The sequence below is a fragment of the Oryctolagus cuniculus genome, chromosome 19 (assembly GCF_964237555.1).
Source record: "Oryctolagus cuniculus chromosome 19, mOryCun1.1, whole genome shotgun sequence".
Taxonomy (NCBI): Eukaryota; Metazoa; Chordata; class Mammalia; order Lagomorpha; family Leporidae; genus Oryctolagus; species Oryctolagus cuniculus.
Genome location: NC_091450.1, coordinates 6618744 through 6638846, shown reverse-complemented (window position 1 = coordinate 6638846; position 20103 = coordinate 6618744). Strand labels below are relative to the sequence as shown.

General features: G+C 50.7%; 1 protein-coding gene and 1 long non-coding RNA gene across 3 annotated transcripts; one reads left to right on the top strand and one right to left on the bottom strand.

Moving 5' to 3' along the window:
* Nucleotides 1-4212: 4212 nt before the first annotated feature.
* Nucleotides 4213-6479, bottom strand: SEPHS2 (selenophosphate synthetase 2). The gene is given in 1 exon segment (NM_001256961.1): nucleotides 4213-6479. A coding segment is annotated over 1 exon segment (1350 nt). The 5' UTR covers nucleotides 6280-6479; the 3' UTR covers nucleotides 4213-4929.
* Nucleotides 6480-6602: 123 nt separating this feature from the next.
* On the top strand, nucleotides 6603-16536 carry LOC138847120 (uncharacterized). Of its 2 annotated transcripts, XR_011384730.1 has the most exons (4): nucleotides 6626-6897; nucleotides 10402-10532; nucleotides 13306-13443; nucleotides 16026-16536. It is a non-coding gene; the product is annotated as an uncharacterized lncRNA (long non-coding RNA). The 2 variants fall into 2 exon arrangements; XR_011384729.1 differs by lacking the exon at nucleotides 10402-10532 and having other exon boundaries at nucleotides 6603-6897.
* The last annotated feature ends 3567 nt before the right edge of the window (nucleotides 16537-20103 follow it).

The following is a 20103-nucleotide window of genomic DNA, read 5'->3' as shown; positions in this document are numbered from 1 at the left end:
TGTCCCCTCTTCCTGTGAGCTCCAGTGCCCTCTCCTTCCTTCTCCTCCTGGTTCCTAGGATCCTGTTCTAATTTCCACCCAAGCCTCCAATCTCTGTTACCTGCTACATCCATTTTGCGGCCCCGCCTCTTTCCCAGGCAGGTGTGGGTGCCTACCTTGCTCTCAAACCTTTACCTTTTCCTAGGTTAACTAGGAGGACCTAGGCCAAGGAAGCAGCCAATCATGTTCTTCCTCTTTCTTTCTGCCCACCCCATACTAGAAAATGAACCAATCAGAGAGCTGTGTTGGTGAACAAATAGATCCAAGACCCTAACCTGTACTTCCAAGATAGAAGATGACCGTTTTACCAGCCTTGCATCACTAGGAGACGCCAAGAGCCAGAAAAGTGAAAAGAAAGGGTGCTAGGGTCCCCCACTCACTCACACATTCATTCATTCATTCATTCAATATATTCTGAGCACTATGAACCAGACGCTGTTCTATGTGGGGCTACTGGAGACACCTGCCGCCCTAACTTAGGCGGCAGCAGCAGGGGACGATGATTAGGTAAGCTAATACACTCCCAAGATAAATACAGATTAGGATGAGTTGTGAAGCCAATGAACAGGGAGATGAGTTGGCGAGGAGCTGGGTGTTGGCTGGGAGGTCGCGGAAGCCCTCACCAAGGAGTTTTTATTTGAGCTGAGACAGGGATGAGGATGGAGTTTGCAGACCGAGAGCCACAGGAGCACACGGATCTTGATTTTTAGGAGGGACTCTCCACTTAGTGCAGAGTCCCCAGATGAAGTCAGAGACCCACAATACGTGGCTACCATTAGTATATCTGAGTGTTTGCAAAAATATGTATGTTATTACTCTCCATATTTTATTTTGTTAAGTGGCCTAGGGAACTGTTGTGTTTTTAATGTTTTTTTTAATGTTTCTTAAATAAAATCCCTCTTTAAAAATCAAAAGACATGACTTTGAAATAATGTACTGAAGATTTTTTTCAAAGGGCAGGCACAGCAGGTAAAGCCACCGCCTGTGATGCTGGCATCCATATGGTTAGAGTCCCAGCTGCTCTACTTCCAGTCCAGCTCCCTGCTAATGCCCCTGGGAAAGCAGAGGAAGATGGCCCAAGTGCTTGAGCCCCTGCACCCACATGGGGGACCTGGATGAAGCTCCTGGCTCCTGGCTCCTGCCTAACCCAGTTCTGACCATTGTGACCATTTGGGGAATGAACCAGTGGATGGAAAGTCAATCAATCTCTCTCTCTCTCTCTGCCTCTTCCTCTTTCTCTACAACTCTGATAAATTTTTTTTAAAAAAAGGAAATTTTTTTTCAGAATTATTTTCAGGATTTAATCTTCTGGGGATTTCACCATTCGGGATTATGGCATCCGGGTTCCCATCCTGCCAGATTATAGTTCACACCCAGGGACTTTAGAGACAGACAGAGACGGGGGTCGCACATCAGCCAACACACACACTTACTGATCACCAACCAAAGAGAGGCTGATCCAGGAAATACAAAATAACTCCCCAAGAGCTCTTGGCCCAGTGGGATGTGGAGCAGTGTAGATGCCGTGACAAGTTCTACCCTGTCTACACTGGCTGCAGGAGCGGGTCGTTGCAGAAGTGCCGTGCATGGAGAGCTGCGCAGAGCTCAGCAGCGTGGGTGCTGTTAAGTCACTCCTGTAAACCACAGGAGTTCCCAACCGTGTCACATAAAGCTGCCACCTGCAGTGCTGGCATCCCATGTGGGCGCCGGTTCAAGTCCTGGCTGCTCTACTTCCAATCCAGCTCTCTGCTGTGGCCTGGGAAAGCAGTGGAAGATGGCCCAAGTGCTTGGGCCCCTGCACCCACGTGGGAGACCCTGAGGAAGGGCTCTTTGCTCCTGGCTTTGGATTGGTGCAGCTCCAGCTGTTGTGGCCAACTGGGAAGTGAACCAGAGGATGGAAGACCTCTCTCTCTCTCTCTCTCTCTCTCTCTCCTCCCTCTCTTTCTCTGCCTCTCCTCTGTGTAACTCGGACTTTCAAATAAATAATCTTTAAAAAAATTCACTATATTAGCAATTTAAGGGGCATGTGACTTACAACTTAAGATTTCAAATGCGTATTATTCTTTGATGATTTTCTTTCTTCCACCTGCTTTGTTACCTCTTTCTGGAGCTCTTCTCAAACGCTGAAGCTCCTGGCTCTACTCTATCAGACATTTTGCTATTATACATCTTTTCACCTTTTTGTTCTACTTTCTGATAACTGTAACTTGTCTCCTGAATTTTTAAAAATAGAGTTACAGACAGAGTGAGGGAGAGACAGAGAGAGGTCTTCCATCGTTGGTTCACTCTCCAAGTGGCCACAATGGCTGGAGCTGAGCTGATCCGAAGCCAGGAGCCAGGAGCTTCTTCCAGGTCTCCCATGTGGGTGCAGGGGCCCAAGCACTTGGGCCATCTTCTACTGCTTTCCCAGGCCATAGCAGAGAGCTGGATTGGAAGTAGAGCAGCCAGGACTCAAACTGGCACCTTATGGGATGCTGGCACTGCAGGCAGAGGCTTAGCCTACTATGCCACAGCACCAGCCCCACCTCTTGAATTTTAAAATGTTTTATTTTTATATTCCAGGTACATTTTTAAATCTTTTTTAAAATATTTATTTTTGAAAGTCAGAATTACAGAGAGAGAGAAGGAGAGACAGAGATCTTTCATCCACCGGTTCATTCCCCAGATGGCTACAACAGCCAGTGCTGGGCCAGGCAGAAGCCAGGAGCTCATCTAGGTCTCCCACACTGGTGACGAGGCCCCAACACTTGGCTGTCTTCAGCTGTTTTTCCCAGGCCATTAGCAGGGAGCTGGATCACAAGTGGAGCACCCGGCACTCGCGAGCCAGCATCCACTATGCCACAATGCTGGCCCTGAACTTTTCTCTTTTTAGATTTACTTTATTTTTGAAAGGCAGAGTGACAGGGAGAGTCAAAGAGAGAGCGAGCGAGAGAGTGAGCAAGCAAGCTTCCAACCTCTCATTCACTCTCCAGATGGCTGCCATGGCTGGGAGCTGGACCGGGCCTAAGCCACGAGCTAGTCACTCCATTTAAGTCCACCATGCGCGTCGGCAAGGGCTCTACCACTTGTCCAGCTTTCCCGGGTGTATGAGCAGGGAGCTGGTTCAGAAGCAGAGTGGCTGGGGATGGAATTGGCGCTTTGATATGGGCTACCGGTGTTGCAACTGGCAGCTTAATCCGCCGCACCCCAGCTCCGGGGTGCAAACGTCTGGCAACTCTTAATCGCTCCTATTAAAGGATGCAGCCCGAGGAGAGCTGAGGGGGCTTCGCAGTGTATGATGTTTCACTGGGGCACTCCAGACGTTCGTACGTATATATTCTTTTTCTGGACATGCTCATTTCCCCTGGCATATTCATGTTTCAGCTGCACCAGGCAGCGGAAGGTGTCAACTCCGCAGCCAGTGGTTCGAAATAGCCAAGCTGAGGACAAGGGCCGTAGCAGTCTGATTTTTCAGGTTTTTTCCTTCCGCTTTGGGTCAGGTTCCCTCCCTGTCCTTTGCTGTGCCTGGTAGTCCTGACTTTCCCTGCTGGCTCTGCAATGGAGGGAAGGGCTGAAATGTCCACACTATCATGTTCCGCGGCTTTCCCAGGTGCGTTAGCAGGAGCTGCATTGGAAGCGGGACAGCCATTACTCAAACCAGGCCCTTAACCACTGCACCACAATGCTGGCCGCGTGCTATTTCTTTCTGGGGTGATTCTACTTATCTCTTTGGAAGCCAGAGTGACAGACTACTCCATTCACAGGCTCACCCCTTAAGTGCCCAAAACAGCTAGGGCTAGGCCAAACATCAGCCAGGAGCCCAGAGCTCCACCCAGGTCTTCCACACGGGTGGCAGGAACCCAAGTACTTGAGCCAGCATCTGCTGCCTCCCAGGCACGATAGCAGAAACTGGATCAGAAGTGCAGAGTGGCCAGGGCTGGAACCAGACATTCTGACCCGTGACGCAGATGTCCTAACCTGCTGCGTCATGACACCTGTCCCTATCTTTTGCTGTCTCCTCTCATCCTCCAATCTGTCATCTCAGAAGCAAAGAGCACACCTCAATCTGGGTGTCACAGCCCCTGGTCCAGGGTCAGGGAGACATACTCTCATACGCTCCACTTTAGAATAACCATGTCATTTTACGAGACCTTCAATTCTTCAGATTCCAAAGAACCAAACAGTAGCCACAGCAACCCTCCAATGAAGCCCCTTTATTGAACTAGAAATGACTGATCATTGATTTAATCACCAGGATTTTTTTCAGCACAAGTTACAGCATCTCCAGTGACCACCACGGCCTGGGCTCTGGGTTTGCTCTGCCTCTCCCAGTCCGTAGTGGGGTTTACAGAGAGAGGCGTCATTAACAGAGACCAAGTTAGATGGCTGCAGGCCCTCCTTTCCCAGGCGCTGGACAAGCTGCTCAATTCTTGTCCAGAGCAGGAAAGAGCCAGTACCTCCCGAAAAAAATCAACTACAGCATTTAGATTTTATCAACAGCACTGGTCCAAACTCATTTGCTTCTGACTGAAAATTGTTTTCGCTTTTACATGTGTGGCATTGTTAACGATTTCACTCCCAAGGCAGGAATGAATCAACCCAGCGCAAAGAAAAATCCCTCAAAGTGGAACAGCCTCACTGTGCTTTGGAAAAAGAGGAAAATAGGTTTTTTTTTTTCCTCTCTTCATCTACCCAGGAGATGAAACCAATACCCCCCCCACCCCACCCCCCTCCCAAGTTAAAACTGTTCCTTCTGGCCTTGGAATGTACACGGAGGCAGCTTTTGATGGGCTGGTTGGAACCACTATACTCAAAGCCTTCTTTGGAAATTCCTTGAGACCAACTCCTGACAACCATCCACAGTTGTAGCCAGAGGCTCTGAGTTCCCGACACCCTCTCTGCTCTCGCCTCTCATGAGCTGGGCTCGGAGGAGGCATTGGTGCTGTCAGGAGCAAGGGCAGGAGCAGAGGCAGCCGCCCCCCGAGGCAGGACCTCGATCACCCGAGGCTTGTCGATGATCCGGGCTGTCCGGTTTCCCTTTTCCACGATGCCCACGATCCACGCTTGGTGGCCTTCTCCGTACTTGGAAGATTTGATCTCGGAACAAAAGCGCGCGGCCTGTTCTCTCGGCAGACAAATCAGCAGTCCTCCTGAGGTTTCGGCCGAGGTTCCCTGAAGCAGGCCGAAGCGCCCACTGGCTTTGCTGATGGCCACCATCTTGGCAATGATAGGCAGGTTGTGAATGACAAAGGACACTTCATTTCTCTGTTGCCTGGCCAGGTTCTGAGAGTGTCCCAGAATGCCAAATCCTGTGATGTCGGTGGCTGCGTGGGCATTGAACGTGTGCATTAAGCCAGCTGCTGTCCTGTTGAGGGTCGCCATATTGAACATAGCTTCCTGGTAGGCCAGCTCCACCTCCTCCCTGCTGACCACCATCTTGATCTTATTCCATCTTTCTGGATTGTCCAGCCACTGGTGGGCGTTGACAGCGACTTGGGTTCCTAAGGGTTTGGTTAACACCAGCACGTCTCCAACCACGGCGCTGTCGGGCATGATGAATTCGCTGGGCTGACACACCACCGTGGCGACGCCTCCGATGATGATCCACGGGTTGACCACCGTCTGTCCACCGGTCACTGCGGTCCCGCCTTCCTCCGCCGCGTCCCGGAAGCCTTGGATCATGAGCGGAGTGACTTTCTCCCGCTCCTCCTCGCTCATCCCCTGGCTGACGCTTAGGAGCATGAGCATGTTGTCGCATTCGGTGATGCCCATGGCGTACAGGTCGCTCAGCACGTTGGCGCACGCTATGCGCCCCATCATGTAGGGGTCTTCCACCAAGGGGTAGAAGAAGTCCGTCGTCTGCACCAGCGACAGGCCCCCGTGTCTCAGCGGGATGACACACGAGTCCAGCCCGATCGCCAGGCTCGGCGCCGCTGCGCCTGGGCCCGTGCCGGCGTCCTGAGCCGCCTGCTCCTGGCCCCCGACCAGGCCGGGGCCGAGCGAGGGCCCCACGGGCGGCTGCGTCAGTCCCGCCAGGAGTTTGAGCAGCGTCTCCTGCGGGACTTTGCAGCCTCAGCCCTTCATGCCTGAGAAGCCCGTCAACCGCCAGCTCGGGCTCAGGCCCAGCGTCTGCGGCTCGAAGGGCCGGTAGTTCGAGAAGCCCCGGCCCAGAGACAAGACCCCCGGGCCCAAGGAGCCCTCCGCCGCCACCAGCGCCGCCATCGCCTCTCCGCCGGCGCCGGTCACCGCGGCTTCCGCCATTGCGCCGGGCGGCGCGGCACGGCGGGGAGGGGAGGGGAGCAGAGCAGAGGCTCCCTTTATTTTTCTACTCAAGCTGATAGCAAGCAACAGTCAAATATTACCCGCAGAGAGTCTCCCCGGCAAGACTCGCGCCGCCCGACTCGCGCTTCACGCTGCCTCCCGGCCTCTTCTGAGGGAAGAGCCGCCGGCCGCCCCTATTTATAGGCCTGGTGATTGACAGCCGCCGCTGCCAATGACGATTGCGCCAGCGAAAGGCGGGCTTCCTTCACTCTGGAAGCAGGAATACGGACCCGCCCCCTCGCGGGCGAAACGGACCCGAGCGAGAGCGCAGGGCGTCACGTGCCTCGGCTCGCGCCCCGGTGCTCGCGAGTGGCCGGTGGAAGGCTGCCTCCCTGCGGGCACCTTCCTGGGTGCCAGCGAACTTGCCGACTATAGGGCAGGTGGGTCACTTGACCCAGCTCTGGACGGCCGGTGGGGGGTTGTCCGAGGGTCGCCTAGCGGCACTCGGGAGCCATCGGGGTAGGAAAATCGAAATGAGAAGTCAACAGATTGCAGCCTCAATGTGATGCAACGTTGACATGAATTCCGAGGAGACGAGGCCGGCCCCTGGCCCCCCACGTGAGTCGCTTTGCCCCTTCGGGTTGCACCTGACGCGTTTATCACAGGGTCTGGGTCTGGTCTGATTTGAAATTTCTCTATCTCCCTGAGTTAATATATACAAGAATCTGTGATACGCTCCGGAGGGCAGCGTGCCAGTCTGTTAAACATAACGACTGTACACAAAACCTTGGACCCAGCAATTCCAGGGCTAGGAGTTATCGCACACGTGTTCCCATCGCTGTGGGAAAAGATACTTTAGGACTGTGTGGTAGGCAAAAATCAGCACTCTGGAAACCGTTTAAATGATTATCAATTTTGATTTAAATAAATTAGGCTCCGTGTACAAAAATACATCACCGTGTAGCGTAAAAAAATGAGAAAACATTTATTTGATCATATGGATTATAATTACCATTCTAATAGGCTTCATTCTAAATGCTTTACATATATGAGGACTTCAGAAACTCGTGGAGGGCCAGCATTGTGGAGCAGTGTGTTCAGCCGCCAATTCTGACACCAGCATCCGCAGCTCCCTGCTCATGTGCCTGGGAGAGCAGCAGATGGCTGATGCCCCAAGTACCTGGGCCCCTGCACCCTTGTGGGAGAGCAGCCATGTGTTTCAGGATCCTGGCTTCAGCCTGGCCCAGACCTGGCTATCACAGCCATTTGGGGGAGTGAACCAGCAGATTAAAAAAAGCTGTCTGTCTCTGTCATCCTATCAAATAAATAAATCTTTAAAAAAAACTGGATTGTATTTCCCTTTAAAAATAGATAAAGGAAAGATATGACTACTTATGGAGTATAAATTGGTGTGACTATGTTGGAAAACAGTTTGGCTTTAACTAGTAAACTTGACCATGTGCAAACCCAGTGCCCAGTAATCCTTGTAAAAACAAGGCAAAGCCGTAAACTCCTGCCCATGTGCCCCAGACCAAGATCAAGATCGCTGCATTGGGCCGGCGCTGTAGCGTAATGGGTAATGCTGCCGCCTGCTGTGCCCACATCCCATACGGGCACCGGTTCCAGTCCTGGCTGCTCCACTTCCAATGCAGCTCTCTGCTGTGGCCTGGGAAAGCGGTGGAGGATGATCCCAAGTGCTTGGGCCCCTGCACCCATGTGGGAGACCTGGAAGAAGCTCCTGGCTCCTGGCTTTGGATCAGTGCAGCTCCGGCCATTGCAGTCATCTGGAGAGTGAGCCAGCAGATGGAAGTCCTCTCTCTCTCTACCGCTCTCTGTAACTCTGTCTTTCAAATAAATAAAATAAATTTTTTTTTTTTGAAAAAAGAATTAAACTGAGGTGCAGCCCTGGCACTCCAGACAGCCTTGAGCAAACTGTCCAACCTCTGGGAACTTGTGAAACGGTTCTTGGCCTGAAGATAACAATACCAAACAGGAGTGCTGTGAGAATTCAACGAAAGACTGTGTACAGTACATAGCACCACCGTTTCTGACGGATGGTGAGCTATAAATAAATAAATCATCTATTATAGTACTGCCAAATGTGGATGTGGGACTAGCCTTTAAATGTGTAAAACTTGTAACATTGAGTAGGTTTTTTTTAAAAAAAGATTTATTTTATTTATTTGAAAGACAATTACAGAGAGAGAGAGAGGAAGAGAGAGAGATCTTCCATCCACTGGTTCACACCCCAAATGACCGGAACGGCCAAGAGCCAGTAGCTTCTTTTGGGTCTTCCATGCAGGTGCAGGGGCCCAAGGACTTGAGACATCTTCTACTGCTTTCCCAGGCCATAGCAGAGAGCTGGCCCGGGAAGAAGAGGAGCAGCCGGGACATGAACCAGCGCCCAAGTGGGATGCCGGTGCTGCAGGCTGGGGCTTTAACTCACTGTGCCACAGAGCCAACCTGGAGAAGGTTTTAAAATCCATTTACCTTTCTAAAAAAGTGATTGTGAAGAAGCAAACCTTGGAACCAACCCAAATGCCTGCTAATAAAAGAATGTGTCAATAAACTGTAGTATAATAGCACAATGGAGTATCTTTTTTTTTTTTTTTTAGGCAGAGTTAGAAAGTGAGTGAGAGACACAGAGAGAAAGATCTTCCTTCCCTTGGTTCACCCCCGAAATGGCTGCCAAAGCCGGAGCTATGCCGATCCGAAGCCAGGGGCCAGGTGCTTCTTCCTGGTCTCCCATGTGGGTGCAGGGCCCAAGCACCTGGGCCATCCTCCACTGCCCTTCTGGGCCATAGCAGAGAGCTGGACTGGAAGAGGAGCAACCAGGACTAGAACCCAGCACCCATATAGGATGGCAGCGCCGCAGGCAGAGGATTAACCAAGTGAGCCACGGCGCGAGCCCCAGTATCTTTCTTTTTTCCAGTCTGATGCTGTGATTGTAATTACATCATTAATTTGAGGGCAAATTACATGTTAAAAGCCCAATGACTGTTTCATGTACTAATCTGAGTTCCTTCCTTTGACTAATGTTTTCATGGAGGAATTCGTTGATGTCCCCTCTGTTCTCCTGTTCTTGTCTCGCCATTTCCCCCTGCATGTCTGCTGAAATGAAACTTTTCCCATCACGCTTCTGTCGCTCCCCCTCTTCATGGAGGAACGACACTAAACCCTGCCTAGGCTTCATATCCGAGTCACGGCACCATTATGTCGTTCCCCCTCTTCGTGGAGGAACGACACTAACCCTGCCTAGGCTTCATATCCGAGTCACGGCACCATTATGTCGCTCCCCCTCTTCGTGGAGGAACGACACAGGACCCTGCGCTGTTCTTTCGTCTGCTCGGCCCTCCCCGGGTTTGCTGCTGGTTCTTCCCGGGTTGGCTACCAACCCTTCCACCTCCGTGGAAGGGCGGTTCCCCCTGGCCACATTCCCCACTTCCGCAGGGGAGCGGCACACCGCCGGCCGGCTCTCTCGGGGGCTGCACAGGTGTTCCCCTTAGATGTTCCTGGTGCATGTTGTCTCTCTCCTCCTTTATAGTCCTCTTCCACCAATCCCAACTCTGCTACCCACACGCCGAGTACGCTGCTCTCCTCCAATCAGGAGCAAGTCCTACAGTTTATTGGCTGAACTGGAGGCAGCTGTGTAGAAGCTGTTTCCCTTCTCAGCGCCATATTGTGGGAGAGCAGATGCATAGAATAAGTCTTAATTCCAGTAACTTAGTCTAGTCCGAGTTGCTCCCCACAGCTTCCTACAGGTCTACCAAGGGGATCTCTTACAGAATTCAACAGCCCACACACTCTTCTCTTTAAAAAAAAAAAATGTCCACCAGAATGCCAGAGGGTCCCTAATCACTCCAATATAACCTTTTTTTTTAAGATTTATTTATTTACTTGAAAGTCAGAGTTACACACAGAGAGGAGAGGCAGAGAGAGGGAGAGGGAGAGGGAGAGGGAGAGAGAGAGAGAGAGAGGTCTTCCATCCGCTGGTTCACTCCCCAATTGGCCGCAATGGCCAGAGCTGCGCCGATCCGAAGCCAGGAACCAGGAGCTTCTTTCAGGTCTCCCATGTGGGTGCAAGGGCTCAAGGACTTGGGCCATCTTCTACTGCTTTCCCAGGCCACAGCAGAGAGCTGGATCAGAAGTGGAGCAGCCAGGACTGGAACCGGTGCCCATATGGGATGCTGGCACTGCAGGTGGTGGCTTTACCTGCTACGCCACAGGGCGGGCCCCTCCAATATAACCTTAATGTAAGTATCACAAGCTACTTCTCCCTGATCTGTCTGAACACATTCAGTGCCCACTGAACACATCATTTTCTTCTAGGAAGCACAAATGTAACACAGTCACAACAATAACAGTCAGCAGCAGGTACTTTCTTAGGTTGGGGAGTAGGGAGGTGGGTGGGGAAAAAAACGAAACACGGTATCTACCAGATAAGATGCAAGAATATTCAATGCTTGGGACCAGTGCTATGGCACAATGGGTTAAAGCTGTGGCCTGTAGCGCCAGGATCCCATATGGGCACTGGTTCGAGTCCTGGCTGCTCCACTTCCAATCCAGCTCTCTGCTGTGGCCTGGGAAAGCAACAGAAGATGGCCCAAGTGCTTGGGCCCCTGCACCCACCTGGGAGACCTGGAAGAAGCTCCTGGCTCCTGGCTTCGGATCGCCGCAGCTCTGGCTGTTGCGGCCAATTGGGGAGTGAACCAGCAGATGGAAGACCTCTCTCTCTCTCTCCCAGCCCCCCCCCCCCCCGTAACTCTGTCTTTCAAATAAATAAAATAAATCTTTTTTAAAAAAAAAGAATGTTAAATGTTTAAGTAAACTTAATAAGTCTTCAAATATATTAGATATGCATTAAAACATATTTCCAATAAAATCTCTCAAGCAACTAAGACTGCCTAGGAATTTTTAAAATATAATAGCAAGAATAATTATTGCTATGTTATTAGTCCTTACCATATTTTCTTTTCTTTTCTTTTCTTTTCTTTTCTTTTCTTTTCTTTTCTTTTCTTTTCTTTTCTTTTCTTTTCTTTTTTGACAGACAGACAGAGTGGACAGTGAGAGAGAGAGACAGAGAGAAAGGTCTTCCTTTTGCCGTTGGTTCACCCTCCAAATGCCGCCGTGACCGGCGCACCGCGCTGATCCAATGGCAGGAGCCAGGTGCTTCTCCTGGTCTCCCATGAGGTGCAGGGCCCAAGCACTTGGGCCATCCTCCACTGCACTCCCGGGCCACAGCAGAGAGCTGGCCTGGAAGAGGGGCAACCAGGACAGAATCCGGCACCCCGACCGGGACTAGAACCCGGGGTGCCAGCACCGCAAGGCAGAGGATTAGCCTAGTGAGCCGCGGCGCCGGCCTGCCATATTGTTTTACATAATAAGGGATGTCATAGGCGCTGTATCTCTTGAAACCTTAATAAATATATAGTTTGTAGAAAAATGTGACCTTATTGAAATGTCCTTTATATTCACTGAAAAGGTAGAATAAAACCTCAGCCGAGATGGAAGCTAACAGCTCAGAAACACTAAGTTCTATACCACCTTTGGTTATTTTCCTTAATTCCAATGCTGAAAAAAAAAGGTGAATTTAGGACAGTAAACATAGATACATTGTATCTGGACTGGAATCAGAGCATTATTAAGGGTATTAAGCATGTGTAGCATGTATGAGCTGTGAACTATTAACCTAAACTTAAATTGATAAACAATTTGAAAAACTACACATTTAGAAAGATATTAGTGCTAAGATGAATCTTACATTCAAAAATCATGAATTTTTACAATGCAGCTTGCAGCCCATCAGCTGAGGAGGAAACGCAGCGAAATGGATTGCAGCTCATTTATCAAAATTAGCTGAAAATTAGCACACACAGTTAAAATGGTGCAAACAAATATTCACTCTACTAACCTATGCAGTGGCTAGGCATCCAGAGCTACGATAAGTGTTCATATACAATATAATACAGACATGCAGAAAGTATAAAAATATTGTGAAATACAACTTTAATTGTTGCTAGTTAACAAGAATCCCATTCATTGAAGTTATTTTTGGCATGGTGCCAGAGGCTCTATCAAAAGATGGGATATGAGGTATTTTTTCTTTCTTTTTTAAAATATTTATTTATTTGAAAGGCAGAGTTACAAAAAGGCAGAGAGGAAGAGTGAGAGAGAGGACTTCCGTGTTGGTTCACTGTCCAAATGGCTGCAATGGCCAAGCTGTGCCAACCCAAAACCAGGAGCCAGGAGCTTCTTCCAGGTCTCCCACATGGGTGCAGGGCCCCAAGGACTTGGGCCATCTTCTACTGCTTTCCCAGGCCATAGCAGAGAGCTGGATTGGAAGTGGAGCAGCCAGGACTCAAACCGGCACCCATATGGGATGCAGGCGCTGCAGGCCTGGCGGCTTCACCTGATAGAGGTATTATTTCTTTGCAAAGTTTACAACATGTAGCACTCGGAATCTTCAAGTAACCACACAATCAAAATGCTGTTTGTTCCTGTACTCCATGGTGTTTCCAAATTGTTTGTCCAGCAGCTCGACATAACGGTGCACAATCTCTAGTGTCAAGCGCTCATTGTCTTGATTGCTATTGCACAGCAAAAATAAAAACAGCACACTTCCTATGGACAAGTCTTAGCGCCTTCCAGTCAATAAAACTGCTTGTCCTGCACCACGAGAGAGAAGGATCAGAACAGTTTCCCGGGGATGCTTTTTCCGCTCCTTTTGGGGGAGAGTGCTGTACCCTTTCTGCAGCCATAATTTCCCTGGTCGTCTGAAGAGCAGTGTGAAATGCAGCATGGTGGCCGGGCCGCCGCTGTCCCCGCCCTGTGCCAGGTGAACGCGGTGGACCCGAGGGCCGGAGCCCAGGGCAGGAGCCCGCGCGGCCAAGACAGGTGAGCGGCCGCCGCGCACTGTGGCTGCTTCCCACAATGCCCTGGAACTGGAAGTTTGCATACGCCTCCCCTGCGCCACTCCCCTCCTTGGGGTATCCTTTTAAAATTGTGATGATTTGCTGTATTTGACAGGCAGACAGACAGACAAACCGAAGAGACCTCCCATCTGCTGGTTAACTTCCCAAATACTCAGAAGCTGGAAACTCAGCCTAAGTCCCACATGAGTGACAGGGACTCAACCGCTTGAGCCACGAGCCAATTCCCACTAGGGTGTGTGTTAACAAGGAGGTGGGAGTAGAGGGCAGAGCTGGGATTCAGTTAGGGGTGCAGGTGGCTGGAGCAAGCTCTTCACTGTTGCACCAATACTCTCTCCTGGAGTATTATTTACCTGATAAGATGAATTACACATATACAAAATGTAGGGGAGTGAGAACACATCCCACAAGAGGCAGAACAATACTATGCTCAATGAGAGCTACATATGACAAGATATATTCAACAAAAAATTAATTAAAAATATAATCACCATATAATATGTTCAATGAGAGATACAAACATAAATGATTTAAAAACTTTTTAATGGGGCTGGCACCATGGTGCAGTAGGTTAATCCTCTGCCTGCAGTACCAGCATCCCATTTGGGCACTGGTTCAAGTCCCGGCTACTCCACTTGCAATCCAGCTCTCTGCTATGGCCTGGGAAAGCAGTAGAAGATGGCCCAAGGCCTTGGGCTCTTGCACTCGCATGGAAAACCTGGAAGAAGTGCCTGGCTCCTGGCTTCAGATCAGCCCAGCTCTGGCCATTGCAGCCATTTGGGGAGTGAACCAACAGAATGAAGACTCTCTCTCTCTCTCTCTCTCTCTCCCCCTCCCTCTCACTGTCTGTAACTTTACCTCTGAAAAAAAAATTTAAAAATCTTAAAAAAAAACTTTTTAACTTTTTAATTTATTTATTTTCATTTTTTTTGAAGGGCAGAGAAAGAAAGATCATCTACCTTCTGTTTTCCCAGGCACCTACAGCAGCAGGGTGGGATCAAGCCAAAGCCAGCAGCCTAGATATTTTTTTTCAAGCTTTGTGTGTGAGTGTTTTTTTTTTTTTTTTTTTTTTTTTTTTTTTTGACAGGCAGAGTGGACAGTGAGAGAGAGAGAGAGAGAGAAAGGTCTTCCTTTGCCGTTGGTTCACCCTCCAATGGCCGCCGCTGCAGCCGGCGCACCGTGCTGATCCGATGGCAGGAGCCAGGATCCAGGTGCTTTTCCTGGTCTCCCATGGGGTGCAGGGCCCAAGCACCTGGGCCATCCTCCACTGCACTCCCTGGCCATAGCAGAGAGCTGGCCTGGAAGAGGGGCAACCGGGACAGAATCCGGCGCCCCGACCGGGACTAGAACCCGGTGTGCCAGTGCCGCAAGGTGGAGGATTAGCCTATTGAGCCACGGCGCCGGCCCGAGTGTTTTTTTTAAGTTATTCATTTATTTTGGCCGGTGATGTGGCTCACTAGGCTAATCCTCCGCCTTGCGGCACTGGCACCCCGGGTTCTAGTCCTGGTAAGGGCGCCGGTTCTGTCCCGGTTGCCCCTCTTCTAATCCAGCTCTCTGCTGTGGCCTGGGAAGGCAGTGGAGGATGGCCCAAGTGCTTGGGCCCTGCACCCCATGGGAGACCAGGAGGAAGTACCTGGCTCCTGGCTTCAGATTGGTGCAGCGCACCAGCCATAGCAGCCATTTAGGGGGTGAACCAGCGGAAGGAAGACCTTTCTCTCTGTCTCTCTCACTGTCTAACTCTGCCTGTAAAAAAAAATTTATTTATTTATTTGAATGTCAGAGTTACACACAGAGAGGAGAGGCAGAAAGAGAGAGAGAGAGAGAAAGTCTTCCATCCACTGGTTCACTCCCCAATTGGCTGCAACGGCTGGAGCTGGGCTGATCTGAAGCCAGGAGCCAGGAGCTTCTTCCAGGTCTCCCATGCAGGTGCAGGGGCCCAAGGACTTGGGCCATCTTCTGCTGCTTTCCCAGGCCATGGAGAGCTGGATTGGAAGTGGAACAGCTGGGACTCCCATATGGGTGCTGGCACTGACCCGCTAAGCCACAGCACTGGCCCCATGGAGCCCAGATATTAACCCTGGCCTCCCATGTGGGTACCGGGACACAAACACAGACGTCATCCGTTGCCTCCCAAGGTGCCCATGAGTAGGGAGCTTGAATTGGAAGCAGGGCCAGAACTTGCACTAAGGGACTCCAATACGGGGTTCCAGTCTCATGGCAGCCTACCTGCTCTGTCAAATGCATACCCCCCACAAATTATAGCAACCTTTTTCTTTTTTTTTAAATTTATTTATTTTACTTGAAAGTCACAGTTACGCAGAGAGAGAAGGAAAGGCAGAGAGAGAGAGAGAGAGGGGTCTTCCATCCACTGGCTCACTCCCTAGGCAGCTGCAACGGCCAGAGCTGCACCAATCTGAAGCCAGGAGCCAGGAGCTTCTTCTGGGTCTCCCACACGGGTGCAGGGGCCCAAGGACTTGGGCCATCTTCTACTGCATTCCCAGACCACAGCAGAGAGCTGGATGGGAAGTGGAGCAGCCGAGTCTCAAACCAGCGCCCTTATGGGATGCCAGCACTGCAGGCAGCGGCTTTACCTGCTGCGTCACAGTGCAGGCTCCAGCAACCTTTTTCAAAGATAAGAGAATGAACCTAAACTTTGGCAAACAGCTTACTTCTGGAAGGGGTGGGGCACTAGGAAAACTTCTGGGCTAAATTTGGTCCCCTGGGCTGTGGCAGGGACTTAACGTGTTCATGAAACCACGTCTGTGTTTTCCCACACTCTTTTTGTAAGTCATCTCTGTTTCAACATTCTTCAAAAAGGAAGCAGAGACTATTTCAGAATGTAAAGAAAAGATGAAGTAGGGAAGAAAACAAGCAGATGTGGAAGCAAATGACCTTTGGACTTGGACTTCTGCATTGCCGGCCGAGCAATCAACCTGCGATCTTGAAGTGATACAATCTGTCTGCAATCGGTCAGTTTCCAGCCTCTGTAAAAGGAAGCTTTGGACCGGTGCAAGGGGCATGGACGCCTGAGCCGTGAAAGCAGTCAGCCTATCATCCAAGTGCAGGATCCTCACCACACAGGGGCAAAAGGAAAACCCCCTGGGACACCTCTGACTGCCTCGCCTGGGTTAAACAGTGACTAAGGTGCTTGGTGCTGCAGTGACTCTCTCTGGGCGGGGACTTTGACCTCTCCCGGGCTAGCATCAGATGTTTGGTGCTTCCCCAACCCCTGCGGGAGGTGGCTACTTTGTTTTGTGCGTCTTTGCTGCCCTTGAACTTGGTAACACATCTTGCATGAATAAATCATGGGACAATCTGCTGAGCCAGGCTAGGTGCTGGGCGTCTCACAGAGATTCCTGTCCCTTGGACCTCAGCGCCGGGGCCAGGAAATTGGCATAATCTCTGTTTTACAGAGGAGGAACGTTGAGGCCCCTGGGAGCTGTAGGGTGTGGCCGAGGTCCCAGAATACAGACCTGCAGCCTGCTGCTCCCTCTCGCCTGGGGGCCTCCCAGAGAACAAATCACCCCCACCAGGCGCCTCCTATGGAGGGGACATGGCCACAGGGGAGCACTGGTCCCCTTGGGACCACGCACAGAAAGGCAGGAGTTTGCCTTGACCGGTGACCAACCTGCTAGGTTTCAAAGGACAAGTTCAAGTGCCTTGGGGTAGGTGATCCATGCAGGCCTCCCAAACGGGGGCGGGGTGGGGAGGGGCTTGTGATGACCACCCGTCCCGTGAGCATGCAAATGCATCCTTTTAATATTTTCTCTGGTTTCCCACCAGGGGATCTGTTGGAACTTCATTCATCACTGGGGACAATGCACAGGGCTCAAGGATGGCAAAGGTGACAAAGACGGAAGAGTTGTCAGGGATTGGCTAAGGCGCTCAGTCGCCTGGGCCCCCCCCCCCCCCCCCCCCCGGCCCTGGCTCCTGACTCCAGCTTCCTGCTAATGCCACATCCAAGGAAGAGGTCATTGTGATAGCTCCAGTAACTGGGCTCCTGCCATCCCCCTAGACACCTACACTGAGCTCCCAGCTTCCGGCTTTGGCCCCTGGGTGGCCACGGTAGGCATTTGAGGAGTGAGGCAACTCACCTGAGCTCTTTGTCATTCTTTTTTCTTTCTTCCTCCTCCTTATTCTTTTTTTAAAGATTGATTTTATTTATTTGAAAGGCAGAGCTACAGAGAGGCAGAGGCAGAGAGACAGAGAGGTCTTCCATCTGTTGGTTCATTCCCCCAACTGGCCGAAACGGCCGGAGCTGAGCCAATCTGAAGCCAGGACCCAGGAGCCTCCTCCGGGTCTCCCACGTGGGTATAGGGGCCCAAGCACTTGGGCCATCTTCTACTGCTTTCCCAGGCCATATGAGGGAGCTGGATCAGAAGTGGAATAGCTGTGATGTGAACCAGCGTCCATATGGGATGTTGGCATTGCAGGTAGCGGCTTTTACCTGCTACGCCACCATATAGTTTTTTTTTTTTAAGAATTATTTTATTTATTTGAAAGATAAAATTACAAAGAGAGGTAGAGCCAGAGAGAGAGAGAGAGAGAGGTCGTCCATTCTGCTGGTTCACTCCCCAAAAGATCGCAACAGCCAGAGCTGAGCTGATTCCAAGCCAGGAGCCAGGAGCTTCTTCCAGGTCTCCCACATGGGCACAGGAGCCCAAGGACTTGGGCCATATTCTACTGCCTTTCCAGGCCATAGCAGTGGGACTTGAACTGATGCCCATATGGGATTCCGGCTCTGCAGGCTGGGGCTTTAACCCACTGCGCCACAGCACCGGTCCCAAACTGTATATATATATATTTTAAGATGTATTTATTTACTTGAAAGTCAGAGTTACACAGAGAGAAGGAGAAGCAGAGAGAGAGAGAGAGAGAGAGAGAGAGAGAGAGAGAGGTCTTCCATTCGCTGGTTCACTCCCCAATTGGCCACAACGGCCAGAGCTGTGCCGATCCGAAGCCAGGAGCCAGGTCTTCCAGGTTTCCCATGTGGGTGCAGGGGCCCAAGCACTTGGGCCATCTTCTACTGCTTTCCCAGGCCATAGCAGAGAGCTGGATTGGAAGTAGACGCCCATATGGGATGCCGGCACTGCAGACTGGGGCTTTAACCCGTTGCGCCACAGTGCCGGCCCCAAACAGTATGGTTTCAATTACTTACAAAATCATTCTGTTGTCATTGTAAAAAAGCAGCAAAATACGAGAGTGCATGAAAAAGTATGCTGAAAAGTGCAATTAGAAGACTCATTTATTTTGGTGCAAAAAAAAAAAAAAGAAATCTAGGCATAGTCTTTTCATAATAGGCAGTCCACGAACTTGGTGATGACCTCTGCACAGCTTAGTGGAAAACAGGGGTGTTGAAAGAACTTGAAATCCCGCTCTCATCACCTTAGCAGATCGCATTTTATCTACATGCAGGGCCACTACTTCTCACTGAACGCCAGGGGGCGCACTGCCTCCTCCACGCTTTGGGTATGGATGGGCACTTCTTCAAAAGGAAAATGGTATTCATTCTTTCTTTCAAAATGTATCGATTTATTTGAAAGGCAGAGAGAGAGAGAGAGAGAGAATCTTCCATTTGCTGGTTCACTCCCCAAATGTCCACAGCAGCCAAGTGTGGGCCAGATGGCTTGATGGGAAGCAAAGCACCAGGACTGGAAGCAGGCACTCCAATGTGGAACGTGGCTGTCCCAAGCAGTAGTTGAATCTGCTGTGCCACACCACCAGCCGCCACCCCATTTATTCCTACAGGCTGAGTGCCTCTTAATTGAAATGTTGAGCAGCAGAAATATTTCAGGTTTTTTGGAAGGAATATTTGCATATATATAATGATATATCTTGGGGACTGGACTATTTTTTATACATAATCAATACATAAAGCCTAAAAGTACTTTCCTTTAATACTTTTAATAATTGTATGCTTCATTGAGTAGAATTTTCCGTAGCATTACATCAGTACTCAAAAAGTTTCTGATTTTGGGGGAAGTGCATTTGGTGCAGCTATTAAGATACCTCCGGGGGGCCGGCGCCGTGGCTCATCCTCCGCCTTGCGGCGCCAGCACACCGGATTCTAGTCCCGGTTGGGGCACCGGATTCTGTCCCGGTTGCCCCTCTTCCAGGCCAGCCCTCTGCTGTGGCCTGGGAGTGCAGTGGAGGATGGCCCAAGTCCTTGGGCCCTGCACCCCATGGGAGACCAGGAGAAGTACCTGGCTCCTGCCATCGGATCAGTGTGGTGCGCCGGCCGCAGCGCGCCGGCCGTGGTGGCCATTGGAGGGTGAACCAACGGCAAAAGGAAGACCTTTCTCTCTGTCTCTCTCTCTCACTGTCCACTCTGCCTGTCAAAAATTTAAAAAAAAAAAAAAAAAAAAAAAAAGGTGCCTCCGGGGACAAAAGCCCTGGCATTCCAGCTTGGCCTCCGATCCAGCTCCCGGCTCATGCGCACCCTGGGAGGCAGCAGGCGATGGTTCAAGTCCTTGGGTCCCTGCTGCCCACGTGGGAGATCCAAATGGAGTTCCAGGCTCCTGGCTATGGCCTGGCCCAGCCCCCGCCTGTTGTGGGCATTTGAGGAGTGAACCAGCAAATAGTAGATTTCTGTCTCTCTGCCTTTTAACAAATAAATAATTTTTGTAAACTTTTTTTTTAAATTTTGGAGCATTTCAGATTTTGGATTTTCCCATTAGGGATGTGCAACTTGTAGTAAGAACTGAAATTGTAGTAAGAACTAAAATAATGGCTACAGTTTGCCTGGCGTCTTAGAGGTGGCCACCCTCCCACCACCACCACCGCACCACTGCACCAGACCCTGGAGAACACAGCTGACCAGAATCCTGTCCGCGTACAGCAGGAGATAACATCAGTCTGTGTTAGCAAGGGACAGATACTGGGGGGGGGGGGGGGG